Here is a 20,438-nt window from a genome sequence, read left to right as displayed (position 1 = left end):
CTGACAGGCCCTAGGAGCTCTGGGGATCGAAGACTTGTTCTCGAGCCGCAGTGATCTCACCAACTATGTTCGGGGCACCAGCCTGAGAGTGAACACCGTCATCCACAAGGCCGTGGTGGAGGTGAACGAGGAAGGCTCCGAGGCTGCTGCTGCCACAGTCCTCTTGATCGAACAGGACCCTTTAGTGTTCAGATGTGACCGCCCCTTCGTCTTCTTCATCAGGGACAACCACACTAACACCATACTCTTCATGGGCGTCTACAGGAAGCCCTAACACCATACTCTTCATGGGCGTCTACAGGAAGCCCTAACACCATACTCTTCATGGGCGTCTACAGGAAGCCCTAACACCATACTCTTCATGGGCGTCTACAGGAAGCCCTAACACCATACTCTTCATGGGCGTCTACAAGAAGCCCTAACACCATACTCTTCATAGGCGTCTACAGGAAGCCCTAACACCATACACTTCATGGGCGTCTACAGGAAGCCCCTAATACCATACACTTCATGGGCGTCTACAGGAAGCCCTAACCCCAAACTCTTCACGGGCGTCTACAGGATGCCCTTGCACCATACTCTTTCTGGGGTGTCTACAGGAAGCCCTAACTCGATACTCTTCCTGGTTGTCTACAGGAAGCCCTAACTCCAGAGACCTTAACTTTGATGTCAAGGAATTATGAACAACTCGCAAACTTAAGTTTCAAACGAGTATATGTTGCTTGAAGAAGTGAAGGATGACGTCTCTTCACAGCAACCATCATAGACAACACATATATACACACACATACACATATATATACCTGCCTCACACATATTACTCACATTCACACTCTCGTAGGTGTATACTTCCTCTTTCTCTCATAATACATATATGCACATGTATACCTCCTCTCTACTACATCACTTACTTGTGTCAACACCTTCAAGTGTCAACACTCACTTATGTGAACTCTAGTTAGTGTAAACACTAGCTGTGACAAACATTAGTTAGTGTAAACACTAGCTGTTAAACACTAGTTAGTGTAAACACTAGCTGTGATAAACTCTAGTTAGTGTAAACACTAACTGTGATAAACGCTAGTTAGTGTAAACACTAGTTGGTGTAAACACTAACTGTGACAAACACTACTTAGTGTAAACACTAGCTGTGATAAACACTAGTTATTGTAAACAGTAGTTATTGTAAACACTAGCTGTGATAAACGCTAGTTTGTGTAAACACAACCTGTGATAAACACTAGTTTGTGTAAATACTAGTTGTGATAAACACTAGTAAGTGTAAACACTAGCTGTGATAAACACTAGGAATTGTAAACAATACCTGTGATAAACACTAGTTAGTGTAAACATTAGCTGTGATAAACACTAGTTAGTGTAAACAATAGCTCGAGTAAACACTCGTATGTGTAACAGTTAACCGCTGACGAAGTTCATCTTAGTAAACGTTCACTTATTGTTGTCTTCGAGTTTCATGTTTAATAAAGTATTGGCACAAGTTATTGTTCGTATCTATATCATCTATACTATAAGAGATAATGTCTGTCTGTTCAAAGTTGGCGGTAACAAGGTTGAGGCTACCGTTACCCAAATTAAAACTTGCAGAGGGAATGGTCTTGCGTAAGGGATAAACATAGGCTGGTCGGGGTCGCATAAGTCAAAAGAGAACAGCGTGCTAACGCCACCTCCTCCTTCTCTATAGGTTTGGGCACTGGCGGACATCTACATATCTATATTTTCAAAATAAAATCCTTTCGTCCTCCAAAAAATCTTAAAGTAATATTCACCATTATTCACTGATCTTGGGAAAATTACGAGAATTTTGTGCTGTCAATAATTTGGCCGCACTGGCATAAAACACACGATCCTTACACAAAGTCAGAGGTTTCTCAAGCAACGGCACTGTGGCACAGTAAGTAGTAACTATTATTGTTTTGTATTTCAAACCACTGAACTCCTCTCGCTCTCGAACTCCCACACATTAGACAGTTGTATTGTTTATAAGAGACAGGCAGGTGGACAGAGACAGTGACACACACAGCTAGAGTTAGATAAAGAGACAGAGACAGACACAAAGAAAGACAGAGTCAGACAGATAGATAGATAGATAGATAGATAGATAGATAGATAGATAGATAGATAGATAGATAGATAGATAGAAAGATAGATAGATAGATAGATAGAGAGATAGATAGATCTATGAATAGATGAATATATAGATGAACAGATAGAAAGCTAGAGGGATATATATAGATTGAAGGATAAATGGCTGCACAGATGGATGGACAGATAGCAGTATGAATTTATAGCTAGATATATGGATAGATGGACAAAGTGATCGACAGATTGGCAGATAGATGTATAGGTAGATGAATAGATGGATGGACAGAAGGATGAATAGATTGATTGAGCTATTCATAGATGGATGAGTAGATAAATGGATAAATAGATCGAAATCCCCTTGGCGCGGTGTTAAAACACACGCCCGGCGTTTGACGAGCGATCTACCCTGGGTTTGTATCATGGCCGGGGAGGATTGACTGGGCGCCAGTCTTTAACTGTAGCCTGTGTTCACCCAGCAGTGAATGGGTACCTGGTTGTTAAACGACTTGGTGGGTCGTACTCCAGGGAACATTGGATTAAGGACCTGCCCGAAACGCTATGGTTGCTGGTGGCTGTACAATAGTAAAAGAACTCTTCAATATATAAATAAATAAGGATGACATGATTGGTAGAAGGATGGATAGATGAATAAATAGATTTTTAAGTGGATGGATAGATAGGTGGACAGACAGTTGGATAGATTGGTGGTAAATAGGCCGTTAGGTAGACGGACAGAAAGATCGATAGCTAGATGGATACACAGGTGAGTGGATTGATAGATGAATAGATGTATAGATGATGGATGGATTGATAAAGGTATAGAGGAATAGATGGATGGATTAATAGATGAATATATATAGTTAAGTAGAGGTAGATGGATAGATAGATATATGGACAGATGGGAGACAGACAGACCCGGACAACGCTGGGTACCACCCAAATCTATACTAGAAGATACATTGTCTGTCGTCAAAGTATGAGGCCAGACGTTTGGGGTCAGGTTCACCCAAATTGGCAGAGACAATGGTCTGGGGTTTGGGATGAACATAGGCTTGTCGGGGTCGCCATAATTAAAAAGAGAACAACGAGCCTGGGTCACATTCAGACCCCCCACGACGATTCTTGGCACTGGCTGTCAGCTAACCCTGTAAATAGTTTGAAAATAATCAATTCAAATAAATTATTTGTACTTATTTTAGAAATATGCATCATTATTCACTGATTTTGGAAATATTTATTGAATATTTCTAATGTTCATTTAGAAATAAGTAATTCATTTCAGTAAGTAATTATCAAAAGATGGCAACAAGCTGAGGAGACTATGTAGCATCATCAAATGCTGGATATTCAAAAGGGGCTAAATATTACTTAGGATACCAATACAAGAACAAAAGTGCATAAGGCAAATGATATCAAATGTGTCTGATTCACCAAGGATGCTATCTAGGGACAGGTGACCGCGAGGGACAGTTGGGAAGCAAGATGAAAGCACGTCCAGGAGGACAAGGCATTCAACAAGGATAACCACGTCCATGACAGGAACAATGCAGTTTGGACAATAAGGAGCAGGGCGGCGCTTCTTTAAGTGCCCGTGAGTTAAACGTGTATGACCAATATGTAACCTTGCCAAAGCCGTTTCCGACCCCCGGTTACGGAGGTAGGAGGAAGGCCATGGGGACGCACTACCCTTTGTGCGCAGTTTGTTACCAGTAACAGACGACCAACGACCCTGCCAAGGGGCAAGGATTGAGAAATGAATAACTGGGTAGAAGTCAGAATAAGGAGCACCTTTACGGGAGATGGGACAATTGTGGATAGCTTCCTTAGTGGCAGCATCCACACGCTCATTTAAGGACACACTAATATGGCTGGGAACCTAGCAAAACTCCAGTCTTAAGATAGGTTAGGTTAGATTAGGTAGGGTTGGTTAGGTTCGGTCATATATCTACGTTAGTTTTAACTCAAATTTAAAAATAATTCATTCATACAAAATAAAATGGATAGCTTTATAATTTCATAAGAAAAAATATTGAAAAATATTTAAATTCAGGAAAACTTGGCTTACTAGGCAAATCGGGCCTACAAGTAGGCGGAGTTCGACGTTCTGGCTATATATATATAATTTCGACGACGATATATATATTCTGGCTATATATATATAGCCAGAATAAATATTCTGGCTATATATATATAGCCAGAATAAATATTCTGGCTATATATATATATTCGACGTTCTGGAATATATATATATATATATATATATATATATATATATATATATATATATATATATATATATATATATATATATATATATGTCGTACCTAGTAGCCAGAACGCACTTCTCAGCCTACTATGCAAGGCCTGATTTGCCTAATAAGCCAAGTTTTCCTGAATTATTATATTTTCTCAAATTTTTTTCTTATGAAATGATAAAGCTACCCATTTCATTATGTATGAGGTCATTTTTTTTTATTGGAGTTAAAATTAACGTAGATATATGACCGAACCTAACCAACCCTTCCTAGCCTAACCTAACCTATCTTTATAGGTTAGGTTAGGTTAGGTAGCCGAAAAAGTTAGGTTAGGTTAGGTAAGGTAGGTTAGGTAGTCGAAAAATTATTAATTCATGAAAACTTGGCTTATTAGGCAAATCGGGCCTTGCATAATAGGCTGAGAAGTGCGTTCTGGCTACTAGGTACGACATATATATATATATGTCGATACATATGGCTCTTGGAGAGGGGCTCAACGTCACACGTTCAGGGGATGCGGCTCCAACACTCAGCCTCATTGTCACGTGCATACACCCACTCGAGCCGCTGTGACTCCCTACTCTCTCCTTATGTGATATGATCTCCTCAATCCCATTTGACTTACTAGTTTTCTATTCTACCCTGTCCACAGCGGTGGTTCTTTGTTCTTCCTCTCTCTCTCTCTCTCTTTCTTTACTATTTCCTGGGAAGCCTCACAAGGACAAGGGCAATCACCAGCAAATTTGAATACATTTACTGGACAAAGCACATACACACATATAATAATAATGAATCCTACACTTTATACTATTTCAGTCAGGTTGCACTCCAACGCCATCAGAACTCTATCATCAGCTTATCAAGTGGTGTTCTAACTCCTGATTCACCACCTAATATTACCCACCTCCTCAAGTAGGTCAAGTCTTATAATACAATGTTGCACTATTAGCAAGAAAATATATATCTATAAACATGTACAAGGAAAATCAACGTATGAATGCAATAACATATATATCAGTATGAATGTTCCTTGATACACAACAATGATCAATCGATCACCCTATCAGTCCTAGAACACATACATCTGTAGGTAATCCAGCCTACGTCTGTAACTCTATGCTTCAGTATAAACACTCCTTGGTACAAAAATGGCAAACAATCACTTACCTCTACTGCCTCTTGCACACTAATGACAAACACTCTATCACCTCTCTACAAGTAATCATTTAGAACTCTCCTTCCACATCTGGAAGTTCACTACCCTGATATCCTCAGGTTCTTCCGGGCTTAACTACCAGGATCCTCTGCAGCACTTCTTGGCTGCTACACCATGAAGTCTTCCTTGAGCAACTACGGTGCTTCACCACTTCTGCAAGGGTCCTCCACAGCTCTCCTGGCTGCTACACCATGATGTTCCCTCTAGCAACTATGGTGCTTCACCACCTCTACAGAAGTACGTGACACACCTATTCACTGCTTCTCCTCACAGCTAGAGGTCCTCTCCTCCACTACCTTGGAGTCTCATCAACTACTCCCTTTGTGCTGGCTTCGAAGTTCTCAGCAACTTCTTTCCCAAAGACAAACCTGTAACCCATTGACACTCCAATAAAAATGTCTCCCCTTAAACACATAAACAAAAATAACCACACAATATATTTGCCTCTAACATCTATCTGCTCTCTACATACTGCGTGAGTGGACTCCCCCGTTTTGGGCTGGTCTATGCTCCACCTCCCCGACGGGCTTCACTCACTCTGGGAGGGTCCTCTGCCTCAGTCACCTGCCAGCGCTCAGAGGGAACGGACGTCGCTCTGTGTTCCTCCCTCTCCACTCTCTTATTTTAGGCCGTCTACCTTATCAAAACATGTCTAACTTATTAATAAACATTGCTACTGTCGCTGGGCACACGACCAACTACAAGCAATCACTATGAACTGGCTTAAATCGTGCTTACCACAGATTGCCTAGTCGAGGGCGCTCCTCCCTCTGACAGCATCTGGTCAGGGCGCTCCCACAGCCCACGATAATGTCTCTGGGCGGCTTAATAAACTCTCCTCGCCATCCAGGACTTGAGACCACAGCGTTCCCAGCTCGATTCTACAGCTGCCATGTCTGCAAACTTCTTTTCTCTTGGAGATATATCACTAGGGGTTCGTTTCTGATGGGAGCTCAAATGGAGCACGGCTTCCCCCTGCAATGTTTGGCACTCAAGTGAGCTCAAAGCCATCCAGAAGCTAGCGTCACGCCTCCTGCAAATTATCTACATCTCCTAACCAGTCATTTATCTATTTTCTTATTCACTGCCCATAATCTTAAACTCTGTGTAAAATTTGTCCAATTATTTTTACATATCAATCTTAATGTCTGTATTTTATCCGACCTGATGGGTCGGTCAGGTGTCGGCCTGTATATCCTCCCCCTTTTCCCTTCTCCTCTAGTCAGTCTGGTGATGACAAAGGCTTTAACAAGCCGCAACGTTCACCTCCTTTCATATTTCTCTGTGGATTTTATGCATATATATATATATATATATATATATATATATATATATATATATATATATATATATATATATATATATATATATATATATATATATATGTCGTACCTAGTAGCCAGAACTCACTTCTCAGCCTACTATTCAAGGCCCGATTTGCCTAATAAGCCAAGTTTTCCTGAATTAATATATTTACTATAATTTTTTTCTTATGAAATGATAAAGCAACCCTTTTCTCTATGTATGAGGTCAATTTTTTTTTATTGGAGTTAAAATTAACGTAGATATATGACCGAACCTAACCAACCCTACCTAACCTAACCTAACCTATATTTATAGGTAAGGTTAGGATAGGTAGCCAAAAAAAGCTAGGTTAGGTTAGGTTAGGTAGGTTAGGTAGACGAAAAAACATTAATTCATGAAAACTTGGCTTATTAGGCAAATCGGGCCTTGAATAGTAGGCTGAGAAGTGCGTTCTGGCTATTAGGTACGACATATATATATATATATATATATATATATATATATATATATATATATATATATATATATATATATATATATATATATATATATATATATATATGTCGTACCTAGTAGCCAGAACGCACTTCTCAGCCTACTATGCAAGGCCCGATTTGCCTAATAAGCCAAGTTTTCCTGAATTAATATACTTTCTTTAATTTTTTTCTTATGTAATGATAGAGCTACCCATTTCATTATGTATGAGGTCAATATTTTTTTATTGGAGTTAAAATTAACGTAGATATGTGACCCTTTGTGCCCTCAAGAAGAAAGATGGTGGAGTCAGACCCATTGCCGTGGGTAACACATTTTGGCGCCTTGTTGCTAGGGCAGCTGTCAGAAAAATTAGCATAGACGCTGCGACGATGCTTCGACCCCATCAACTAGGTTTTGGTGTCCCCCATGGCTGTGAAGCAGCAGCTCATGCAGCACGAGCCTATATCAAGCACCTCCCAGAAAATAAGGCATTAATTAAATTAGACTTTAAAAATGCTTTCAACCAGGTAAAAAGGGATGTGGTACTGGAAGCAGTTCGAACAAGCTTTCCTTCTCTACTCCCCTTCGTCTCAGCAGGGTACAGTAGGGAATCGACGCTGCTATTTGGGGAACATGAAGTTGTTTCTGCAGAAGGTGTCCAGCCAGGAGACCCACTTGCCCCTTTTCTTTTTTGCATGGCTGTTAAAGAGGTCACAAGCAGGTTGACCAGCGAACTCAACATCTGGTTCCTGGACGATGGCACCCTGGCAGGGACACAGGAGTCCCTGCTAGAAGATCTACAGCTGGTGAAATCTAAGGGAGAGGAGTTAGGACTCACCCTAAACCCATTAAAGTGTGAAATCATCTCATCTAGCCAACCAACCATAGATGCAGTGCGAACCATATTGCCAGGAGCCCAAGTGATCGCTCCCACCGACAGTGTGCTGCTAGGGGCACCTCTGGGCTCGAGCGCCATTGAGGTAGTCCTCGAAGAAAAGCTGAACGACCTGAGGAGGATGGAGGGAAGAATAGGGGCTTTGGACGCCCACGATGCTTTGTACCTTCTCACAAGGTGCCTGGCTTTGCCCAGACTGACGTATTTCCTAAGGTGTGCTCCCTCCTTCGACAGGCCAAAATTAACAGAATATGACACACTCATAAGGTCAATAACCGTGAAAGTGTTAAACCTCTCCCTGCAAGATGACCAATGGGACCAAGCAACGCTCCCAGTTAGACTCGGGGGAATAGGTATTCGCAAGGCGACACAGTTAGCATTGCCAGCATTCTTATCCTCGACCAGTGCAACAGGTGAATTAGTTAAGGAAATACTACCGGAACACCTAAGAGACTCCATTGGGATTCATGATCCCAAATTCGCGGAAGGAGCCGGTCAGTGGGACACTCTCGTCAACTCTCATCCTCGACCAACTTTTCCAAATGACTGCAAACAGTCCAAATGGGATAGCCCCATAGTGGAGAACATCGCCACATCATTGCTGGAGGCAGCTTCCAGGAAGGACAAAGCGCGTTCTAGCTGTGCAAGCGCCCCATGCCGGGGACTTCCTGGTGGCAGTCCCTAATTCCGCCTTGGGCACCCGCCTGGACCATCGGACCCTAAGTATTGGTGTTGCTCTGCGCCTTGCCGCCCCTATCTCCACCGAGCACCGGTGTATTTGAGGCCATGCACGGGCAGAGCAATACGGTAGCCATGGTCTCATCTGTCGTAAGACACAGGGAAAGATTGCCAGACATGAAGCAGTCAATGACATCATCAAGAGAAGTTTGGCTTCAGCTGGATGCCCAGCACAAAGGGAACCTCAGTTGTGCAGACCTGACAACAGCCAAAAACGCCCAGATGGAGTCACCCTGCAGCCGTGGAGGGAAGGTAAACAGGTCGTGTGGGACTACACGTGTGCATCCACATCGGCTGATACCTATCAACCTTACAGCGCAGCTGAGGGAGGCGGGGCGGCCACCTTCAGGGAGACCCAGAAAACTAACAAGTACAGGGACCTAGAACGTTGTTACAGGTTCGTGTCAATAGGCTCTGAGACTCTGGGCGCCTGGGGTAAATGTGCACTTAAGTTCCTGAAGGAGCTGGGCGAGGAACTCATTGGGAAGACTAGAGATCCAAGAGCGGCCAGTTTTATGTTTCAGCGCCTCAATGTCGCTGTTCAGAGGGGAAATGCATGCTGTATATTGGGTACGCACCCGACCCCCGAGGAGCTGGACAAGGTCTTCGAACACTGATTGGTATATTGTTATATAAGTGTGTGTTTTCTGTAAACTGTAGCATTGCAATAAAATCAAATAAAAAAAAAATAAAAAAAAAATAATAGGGGTGGTAGGAGAGGAAAAGATTAAAGTATTCAGTGAGAACCCACAAGGTCTTCTCTGAACACTATTTATTTTCTTCTTCGAGGATGTGGGTCCCTTTAATTAAACCAGTGGTGGTACCCCTATATATATATATATATATATATATATATATATATATATATATATATATATATATATATATATATATATATATATATATATATATATATACATATATATATATATATATATATATATATATGTATAAGATATATATATATATACATATGGGGAAGAGAGAATAACTTTTCAGCCTGTTGAAGCCGTTGTCAACACCAGACTTACTAGAGAAAAAGAGAGGATACAGGCCAACACCTGGAACCCGACCAACCCATCTCTAGAGAAAGAATTACCAGAAACAGGAATAGCTTAGCTTAGAATGGTCAAAGAGGATTAAGCGGTCAGAGAATAAGGATGAAAGATTAAAGAAAAGCCTCATGAACACACAATAAATGAATATAAAATTGTAATGAGACATTGTAAGCCTCCCTTTCAGAATTTTTTCTTAAACTGTTGTGTAATATTGTAACTTAAAACTGGGTCAAGTTTGTACATACCAGTACTAATATTGAGAAGATTTGGACATTGACGAATTAGGGCAGACTCAATTAAATTCCTTTCCACAAAGCCATTGCAATTGGCAATGCTTTTCGCCCCATCTCAATTAATAGTGTGATCACACAAACTTGTATGTAGATACAAAGCATTAGACGTTTGGGCAGTTCTTATATTATAAGCATTTTGGGACATACGTAATTGTAAGGATTTTCCTGTTTTTCCAAGGTACACAGACACACAATCATTGCAGGGAATCGAATACACACAACCTGCTGTACCAGGGGAGTTCTTTTATTAAATTACACTTGATCGTATTTTTAGTGAACACCAAATTGATATTAAGGTTCTTAAAAACTGGGGAAAGTTTCTCAAATCCCATCGCATAATGTACCACCAATGAGTTTCTATTTTCTGGCTTCGCTTTGGAGACATTATTATAAAACGTACGTTTAGCTTTCCTAAACGAACAATCCAAAAACATCTTAGCGTACTGTAAACTCTTCCCAATTTCATATATTTTAGCTGTCTCTTCATCAAAAAACTCAGGGCTGCATACCCTCAAAGTTCGAAGAAACATTTCTCAAAATACTGCCTGTTTAACTTTACTATGATGATTCGAATAATAATAAACAAACGACCCCACGTTGGTATGTATTCTATACACTTTAAATTTGAACCTTCTATTGACTCTATGAATCATAATGAACAAAAACGGATGAGTACCATTCTCCTCATTTTCACATGTGAATTTAATTGAAGGTACCAAAGAATTAAGTTCATTAAGAAGAACAATTTGGTCTTGGTCACTCGGCCATAAGCACAAAATATCGTCGACATAACTAAACAACACTACATTAGAGGGGATAATCCTGGATAAGATTTTTGTTTCGAAGAACTCCATATACAAATTGCTCAAAACTTGGGAAAGGGGATTGCCCATAGTAATTCCAAATGTTTGTTTGAAAAATTTCCCATTGAAACTGAAATAATTGTCTTTTATACATAATTTGATAAATTCCAACATATTATTGGTCTGCAAGCTCAAATTATATTTAGGCAGTTCGTCATGTAGGTATTCTAACAAATCATCAACAGGTACTTTAGTGAATTAAGCAGTCACGTCAAAACTTACTAGTTTAAGATCAAAATTCAAATTTAGTGTGGATAGCTTATTAATTAAGTCTACATTGTTAGTTAAGTGCGAGTTAGAAAAAGTACCAATGATAGGGGACAAAACTTTAACCAACCACTTAGAAAGTTTATAAGCCGCCGAACCAACTGAACGAATAATCGGTCTAACTGGATTATAAGGTTTATGGGTTTTTATAAGACCATACATATAAGGGAGAGAGGGAGATCGACTTGTTAGCCTAGAAATCAACTCTTTATCGCCGTTGCACAAAGTTTTGAGAGTTTTGTTAAAATGTGCGATCACTTTTTCAGTAGGATCTCTGTTAACCAATAGGTAAGTATCCCTATCTTCTAAACGTAATTCCATTTTTCGACCATAATCATCCTTATTCATAATAACTACTGCATTTGACTTATCAGCCTTGGTAATATGTAATGAATTATCTTTTTTTGAGAATTTTGAAAGCATGAATAAATCGACTTGGACAATTAGGTACAGAATTGTTAAGTAAAACACCATACATCATACCTTTGCACACACTAATATCTTCAACTGAGACATCACTATACTTTTCGAGATTACAGAAACCTTTGGCAATATCTACAAAATTAACTGTCCCGTTAGACGTGGCAAAGCTCAGGCCATATCCTTATGCAGTAATCAAGTCGTCTATCCGAGAGGTTGATGACAAAATCACGGTTGGAGTGTTTACTCCAGTTACTTTGTTTAATAAGTCTTTTCATTTTTAAATCCAGTTTAGTACTCACCTTTATGTAGGTAGACCTCAAAGTAGTGTAAAAACAATCCATCAAACAGCGGTTCAATTCAGGCGGAATGGCTTGGAGAAAGGCATACTTATAGTTATCCACCACTTTAAAACATTCACGAACTTCTAATTTAAGTAAATCGATGTTTTTCATAAGCACTATGCGGGGAATCTAATCAAAGGTATACAAATTGCTCAGTTTTGAGCAATTTGTATATGGAGTACCTCGAAACAAAAACCTTATCCAGGATTATCCCCTCTAATGTAGTCTGGATTAGGTATGTCGACGATATTTTGTGCTTATGGGCGAGTGACCAAGACCAAATTGTTTTTCTTAATGAACTTAATTCTTTGGTACCTTCAATAAAATTCACATGTGAAAATGAGAAGAATGGTACTCCTCCGTTTTTGTTCGACATGATTCATAGAGTCAATAGAAGGTTCAAATTTAATGTGTATAGAAAACCTACCAACGTGGGGTCGTTTGTTCATTATTATTCGAATCATCATAGTAAAGTTAAACAGGCAGTATATTCAGGAATGTTTCTTAGAGCTTTGAGGGTATGCAGCTCTAAGTTTTTTGATGAAGAGATAGCTAAAATGTATGAAATTGGGAAGAGTTTACTGTGCTCTAGGATGTTTTTGGATTGTCCGTTTGGGAAAGCTAAACGTACGTTTTATAATAATGTCTCCAAAGCGAAGCCAGAAAATAGAAACTCATTGGTGGTACCTTATGCGATGGGATTTGAGAAACTTTCCCCATTTTTTAAGAACGTTAATATCAATTTGGTGTTCACTAATAATACGATTAAGTCTAATTTAATAAAAAACTTCCCTGGTACAGCAGGTTGTGTGTATTCCATTCCCTGCAATGATTGTGAGTCTGTGTACCTTGGACAAACAGGAAAATCCTTACAATTACGTATGTCCCAACATGCTTATAGTATAAGAACTGCCCAAACGTCTAATGTTTTGTATCTACATACAAGTTTGTGTGATCACACTATTAATTGGGATGGGGCGAAAAGCATTGCCAATTGCAATGGCTTTGTGGAACGGAATTTAATTGAGTCTGTCCTAATTCGTCAATGTCCAAATCTTCTCAATGTTAGTACTGGTATGTACAAACTTGACCCAGTTTTAAGTTACAATATTACACAACAGTTTAAGAAAAAACTCTGAAAGGGAGGCTTACAATGTCTCATTACAATTTTATATTCATTTATTGTGTGTTCATGAGGCTTTTCTTTAATCTTTCATCCTTATTCTCTGAATGCTTAATCCTCTTTGACCATTCTAAGCTAAGCTATTCCTGTTTCTGGTAATTCTTTCCCTAGAGATGGGTTGGTCAGGTTCCAGGTGTTTGCCTGTATCCTCTCTCTCTCTCTTTCTCTAGTCAGTCTGGCGTTGACAACGGCTTTAACAGGCCGAAACGTTCATCCCTCTTCCCCATTTCTTTGTGGTTTTTCCGCATACAAATGATCAGTGTTTAGTGATCGTCAATTGCATCCATGGATACCACGTGCCAGTTTCTCTCCTTCTCCTCTCTTTACCCTTCTCTTAAGCCTTTTGTTACTAAACTTCGTTTTGCTTTAGTGAAATCTCATTCCTTAAAACTTCGCTACCGTTTTCTTCCAAAATGACTCGGTGAACAAGTGCTACCCCGTTCATTATTACCCAACAGTTTTCTTAAATTATCATTTCGGCTGTTTGATGAGATTCCCCGCATAGTGCTTATGAAAAACATCGATTTACTTAAATTAGAAGTTCGTGAATGTTTTAAAGTTGTGGATAACTGTAAGTATGCCTTTCTCCAAGCCATTCCGCCTGACTGGAACTGCTGTTTGATGGATTATTGTTACACTACTTTGAGGTCTACCTACGGAAAGGTGAGTACTAAACTGGATTTAAAATTGAAAAGACTTATTCAACAAAGTAACTGGAGTAAACACTCCAACCGTGATTTTGTCATCAACCTCTCGGATGGACAACTTGATAACAACACGATTACTGCATTAGGATATGGCCTGAGCTTTGCCACGTCTAACGGGGAAGTTAATTTTGTAGATATTGCCAAAGGTTTCTGTAATCTCGAAAAGTATAGTGATGTCTCAGTTGAAGATATTAATGTGTGCAAAGGTATGATGTATGGTGTTTTACTTAACAATTCTGTATCTAATTGTCCAAGTCGATTTATTCATGCGTTCAAAATTCTCAAAAAAAGATAATTCATTACATATTACCAAGGCTGATAAGTCAAATGCAGTAGTTATTTTAAATAAGGATGACTATGGTCGAAAAATGGAATTACATTTGGAAGATAGGGATACTTACCTAATGGTTAACAGAGATCCTACTGAAAAAGTGATCGCACATTTTAACAAAACTCTCAAAACTTTGTGCAAAGGCGATAAAGAGTTGATTTCTAGGCTAACAAGTCGATCTTCCTCTCTACCTTATATGTATGGTCTTATAAAAACCCATAAACCTTATAATCCAGTTAGACCGATTATTAGTTCAGTTGGTTCGGTGGCTTATAAACTTTCTAAGTGATTGGTTAAAGTTTTGTCCCCTATCGTTGGTATTCTTTCTAACTCGCACTTAACTAACAATGTAGACTTAATTAATAAGCTATCCACACTAAATTTGAATTTTGATTTTAAACTTTTTTTTTTTTTTTTTTTTACATGCAAAGCATGCAATTTAAATACAATAAAAACGAGAAAAAAACACAGAAAACATAAAATAACGAAACAAAACAATAGACCACCGGCCAGATGGCCGACAGCTCAGGACAACAAAATACAAACACGATAAATGCAGGGAAAAACACATCAGACATGAAGACACAAAATAGAAAACAATTGTCAAACAAGCAAGCACAGTAACATTTCAAAACAAAACATCATACAACAAAACAAACATCAAGATGCATAACAGAAAACATAACAGGACAAGCACAATACACAACAAACAAAACAAAATAATAAACAAGTACAACATGTAAAGTAATAATTAAAACACCAGTGCAAACGTACAGCACAGAAACAAGACATTAATAAAAAACACCCACACCAAACCAACCGCCCCGCAACAAACAAAGGGCGAGGCCAAAATAAACAACAATAATAAACAAGCAACCCATGCAAACAGAAAATAAACATAGGTACATACACAACAACAAACACGCATCGACCTGAAGGACCGAGAACAAAACACAACATAAAGGACATCATGAAACAAAACAAGAAAATCTCACAGCACACATCAAGCTAAGTATAAAAACACATGTGAGCAATGCAGAAGGATAACCTACATGTCAAAGTAAAATCAGCTTACATATTTGCCCAGGAACATGACCTGGGGATACCGCACATTAAACGCCTCCCAAATCAGCCACCTCCCCCAAGAGGCTTGACCCACCACCAGGGGCGCCATTTGAACCGGAACCCCGGCATCAAACACCCGTACACAGGAAACCCATATGGTGTCCCTCCAGACGCGAGTAACTGCCACCCTATCCCATACACCTGGAACCCGCTCATCAGAAAAGTCCTCCGGCTTCTCAGACAGCAAGAACTCGGCAACCCAGGCCTCCAGGTCCTCCACAGTAGAGGGCCGGACAGAGGGCACCACCACAGGGGCACCAGCGGCCACGGGCATACCACCAGACGACTGCAGGGAACCAAGGCGGCTCGCATCCTTTCTCAAAGTCACCACCAGGCCACGCCCAGCACCAGCATCCTCACCACCCCTGGCACCGGAAGACACCACACCCCACTGCGAAGAGCCCCCGGGCAGGGAAGGAACAGGAGGCACACCCGAGACACAGGCACCAGCCCCAGCAGGCACATGTACCTCCGCCACCACCAACTGTGGAGACAACGACTCATCCGGAGCCACGCCGTCAACAGCTGAAGACCCACAGTCACTGAAGTCCCCAACATTAGCCCAGGCAGCAGACGAACGCATGGAACGTTTAGGCTCCGGCCGGATATCGTCAGAGCCGGAAGCAGATCCAGAAGCACGGGCATCACTAGCCAGACGAACCGACGCCCGACGCAGAACGGCAGCAGCCTCGACCACAGGAGGAACCGGACCACACACAGCAGGAGGCTCCGCAGCCACCCCAGCACCCAGCACAGCAGGGACTCGAGGTACGGACGCAGAGCCAGGTCCCGCAACCGAAGACGAGGAAGCAGACGGCGATGCTACACAGGGATTACCAGGAAGGTCCACGGGAAGGGAAGGGAACTATCAGGGGGGAAAGCGCCAAGTCATTACGACTATATAGCACTTGGAAGGGGTCAGGATAAGGATTTGGGATGGGAAGGGGAGGAAGGAATGGTGCCCAACCACTTGGACGGTCGGGGATTGAACGCCGACCTGCATGAAGCGAGACCGTCGCTCTATTGTCCAGACAGAAAACAACACTGCTTCCCGTGTTGGCCCTGCCCTGGCCGTGCCGCTCCCGTGGCAGGGCCAGAGACATGGTCAGGAAGAACATCCGACGGCACCGCAACATCCGGGGGAGGGTCTGCAACAACCGGGGGAACGTCGGGCGACGCCGGGGGAGCCTCAGCAGCGAACGGGATGCTCACCTCCTCACCCCCAGAGTCCTCCTCCAGGGGAGCGGCGGGAAATCCTCTTCACGGAACAAGTTCACGGGAGCGACCTGATCAGCAGTACACCCGGCAGCCTGATGCCCCAACAAGCCACACTGGAAGCAAGTACGGGGTTGTCGGGCATAAAACACCTGCACATAGTAACCCAACAGCCGGACAGAGGACGGAATGTCCGACCTCAGTCGCATCCCGAGGGTCCGAAAGTTGGTCCTCACACCCGAATACGTGCCAGACGAAAGTGAGTTCATCAGTACACTGATGACGGAGCCGTACCTCTGGAAGAATCGCCGGAGGAGAGTCTCGGGAAACTCCATGGGGGCGCCATGAACACTGACATACGTCACAGCACCACTACGGTCCGAAATGGTCACAAACCCAGAGCATTCCTGCAGCTGCAAAGTACGTCCCTCGTACCTCCGTAGAAAAGCACATTACACCTCCTCATCCACAAACTTGATGATGACACAGTGAGCATTGACCAGCTCAACACCATATACGTCCCGAACTAGGACTCGAAGCATGTCACTCAATACCACGTCCACCAGCGGGTAACCAGCATGGCCAGTAAACTCCAATCCGATGGAGTTTAACCGCACGACAGCGGAAATAGGGCCGCTCATCGCAAAACACGCCACGTCCCTACCACCAGGAACAGCAGGGAGGGTAGAGTCACCCACACCCCCTGCTGGCGAAAACGGCAACTACCCCAAACTACCGGAGCTGTCAAGTGACACGTCCTCACTCAACGGCAGCTCAGTAGCCACTCTTTTGATTTTAAACTAGTAAGTTTTGACGTGACTGGTTTATTCACTAGAGTACCTGTTGATGATTTGTTAGAATACCTACGTGAGGAACTGCCTAAATATAATTTGAGCTTGCAGACCAATAATGTGTTGGAACTTATCAAATTATGTATAAAAGACAATTATTTCAGTTTCAATGGAAAAATTTTCAAACAAACATTTGGAATGGCTATGGGCAATCCCCTTTCCCCAGTTTTGAGCAATTAGTATATGAAGTTCTTCGAAACAAAAATCTTATCCAGAATTATCCCCTCTAATGTAGTGTGGTTTAGGTATGTTGACGATATTTTGTGCTTATGGCCGAGTGACCAAGACCAAATTGTTTTTCTTAATGAACTTAATTCTTTGGTACCTTCAATAAAATTCGCATGTGAAAATGAGAAGAATGGTACTCTTCTGTGTTTGGACATTATGATTCATAGAATCAATAGAAGGTTCAAATTTAATGTGTATAGAAATCCTACCAACGTGGAGTCGTTTGTTCATTATTATTCGAATCATCATAGTAAAGTTAATCAGGCAGTATTTTCAGGAATGTTTCTTCGAGCTTTGAGGGTATGCAGCTCTGAGTTTTTTGATGAAGAGATAGCTAAAATATATGAAATTAGGAAGAGTTTACAGTACCCTAAGATGTTTTTGGATTGTTTGTTTGGGAAAGTGTTACGGACCCGAGCCCAGCGTCCGAGCGCGGAGCAGTGACGACCGCGCCATCTGTGGGTCAGCTCCCGAAACCCCCTCCAAATGGACGACGCCATCTAGTGAGGACGAGATATACTGGCCACAAGGGCTGGTTTCCCGTCCTGATCAGCTCGTGACGCAGCCGCTGCTGACCTCTGGTGAGGTGACGCTTAGACAGCAACGCCATCTATGGAGTGGATAGGTGGGCGTTTGTGTCTAAGCCTGTAAGTGAGGTGCCCTAGCGTGTCCCTATTACTGATGACGTGTCCGATTACAGAGTTGACCTGGGACTGCTGTAATGAACGTTGGATCAGTCTACCCAAGGCAGCCGAAGACTCTCCACGTGTTTGCTACAGCAGTTGTGAGTCACCCCCCGGATGAACACTGTGGTGTTAGCCTGCCTGTGACGTGGCAGCTGAGGAATTGTACCTACCAGGGACTGACTGGTGGAGAAGACTAACCACTGGGGTGTTGTGGTGAGGAGAGTGATCTGTGGGATCACACGAGGCTCCTGCCTAGGGCTCTCAACCCTAGTATCGGTCGTGGAGTGGCTTAACCTGCGGAACTGATCGGAACCTGCCAGCTACAGGCTGGATTTGTGGTTGAAGGCCTCCACTACGGTGGCCTAACCTGTGGAACTGATTGGAACTTGCCAGCTACAGGCTGGATTTGTGGTTGACGGCCTCCACGACTGCGCACCCAGTGGGACTGTGATTTGGCTGGCCTGTGGCCAGGGTAGACTCGTCGAGGGAATCAAAGGATTCATCGAGAGGCCACAAGAGAACCAGGACCACTCGTCTTGAGCACCGTGAACGTCCAGAGTCTTCAGAGGAAGACCACGTTGTATATAATAGTGTTTATACCTCCCCCGTGTGATAATTTATATATTATTTATGGTGATGGTGATAATTATATGTTTAAGTTTTTGCCTTTGTCTCCCTTCCCCTTTAATTTACTTGCGTTATGGATCACATCCCTTGAAAGCCACTACTAGCTTGGGGCCGGATACCCTACCTCTAACAACATCAGAGAAAGAACCCAGTTGCGACCCGCGAGGGCCGTAACAGAAAGCTAAACGTACGTTTTATAATAATGTCTCCAAAGGGAAGCCAGAAAATAGAAGCTCATTGGTGGTACCTTATGCGATGGGATTTGAGAAACGTTCCCCAGTTTTTAAGAACCTTAATATCAATTTGGTGTTCACTAATAATACGATCAAGTCTAATTTAATAAAAAAAACTCCCCTGGTACAGCAGGTTGTGTGTATTCCATTCCCTGCAATGATTGTGAGTCTATGTACCTTGGACAAACAGGAAAATCCTTACAATTACGTATGTCCAAACATGCTTATAATATAAGAACTGCCCAAACGACTAATGCTTTGTATCTACATACAAGTTTGTGTGATCACACTATTAATTGGGATGGGGCGAAAAGCATTGCCAATTGCAATGGCTTTGTGGAACGGAATTTAATTGAGTCTGCCCTAATTAGTCAATGTCCAAATCTTCTCAATGTTAGTACTGGTATGTACAAACTTGACCCAGTTTTAAGTTACAATATTACACAACAGTTTAGGAAAAAAACTCTGAAAGGGAGGCTTACAATGTTTCATTAAAGTTTTATATTCATTTATTGTGTGTTCATGAGGCTTTTCTTTAATCTTTCATCCCTATTCTCTGACGTCTTAATCCTCTTTGACCATTCTAAGCTAAGCTTTTCCTGTTTCTGGTAATTCTTTTCCTAGAGATGGGTTGGTCAGGTTCCAGGTGTTGGCCTTTATCCTCTCTCTCTTTCTCTAATCAGGCTTGTGTTGAAAACGGCTTTAACAGGCCGAAACGTTCATCTCTCTTCACCATTTCTTTTTGGTTATCCCGCATACAAATGATCAGTGTTTAGAGATCGTCAATTGCATCAATGGCACCTAGGAGCCAGAATGCACTATTTGGCCTACTATGCAAGGCTCGGTTTGTCTAATAAGACAAGTTTTCATGAATTAATATATTTTCTCTAATTTTTTTTCTTATGAAATGATAAAGCTACCCATTTCATTATGTATGAGGTCAATTTTTTTTATTGGAGTTAAAACTAACGTAGATATATGACCGAACCTAACCAACCCTACCTAACCAACCCTACCT

General features: G+C 41.7%; 1 protein-coding gene across 1 annotated transcript in view; it reads left to right on the top strand.

The window, feature by feature from the left end:
* LOC138364494 (leukocyte elastase inhibitor-like) overlaps positions 1 to 274 on the top strand; it is a 7,201-nt gene extending 6,927 nt beyond the window's left edge. Inside the window, exon 2 of the mRNA XM_069324138.1 lies at positions 8 to 274. Within this exon, the coding sequence (XP_069180239.1) occupies positions 8 to 274 (267 nt within the window). The remainder of the gene's footprint in view (positions 1 to 7) is intronic.
* The last annotated feature ends 20,164 nt before the right edge of the window (positions 275 to 20,438 follow it).

This window comes from Procambarus clarkii, chromosome 13, assembly GCF_040958095.1.
Source record: "Procambarus clarkii isolate CNS0578487 chromosome 13, FALCON_Pclarkii_2.0, whole genome shotgun sequence".
Lineage (NCBI taxonomy): Eukaryota > Metazoa > Arthropoda > Malacostraca > Decapoda > Cambaridae > Procambarus > Procambarus clarkii.
Note: the sequence above shows the minus strand (reverse complement) of the source record. Positions and strands in the feature narration are given on the sequence as shown.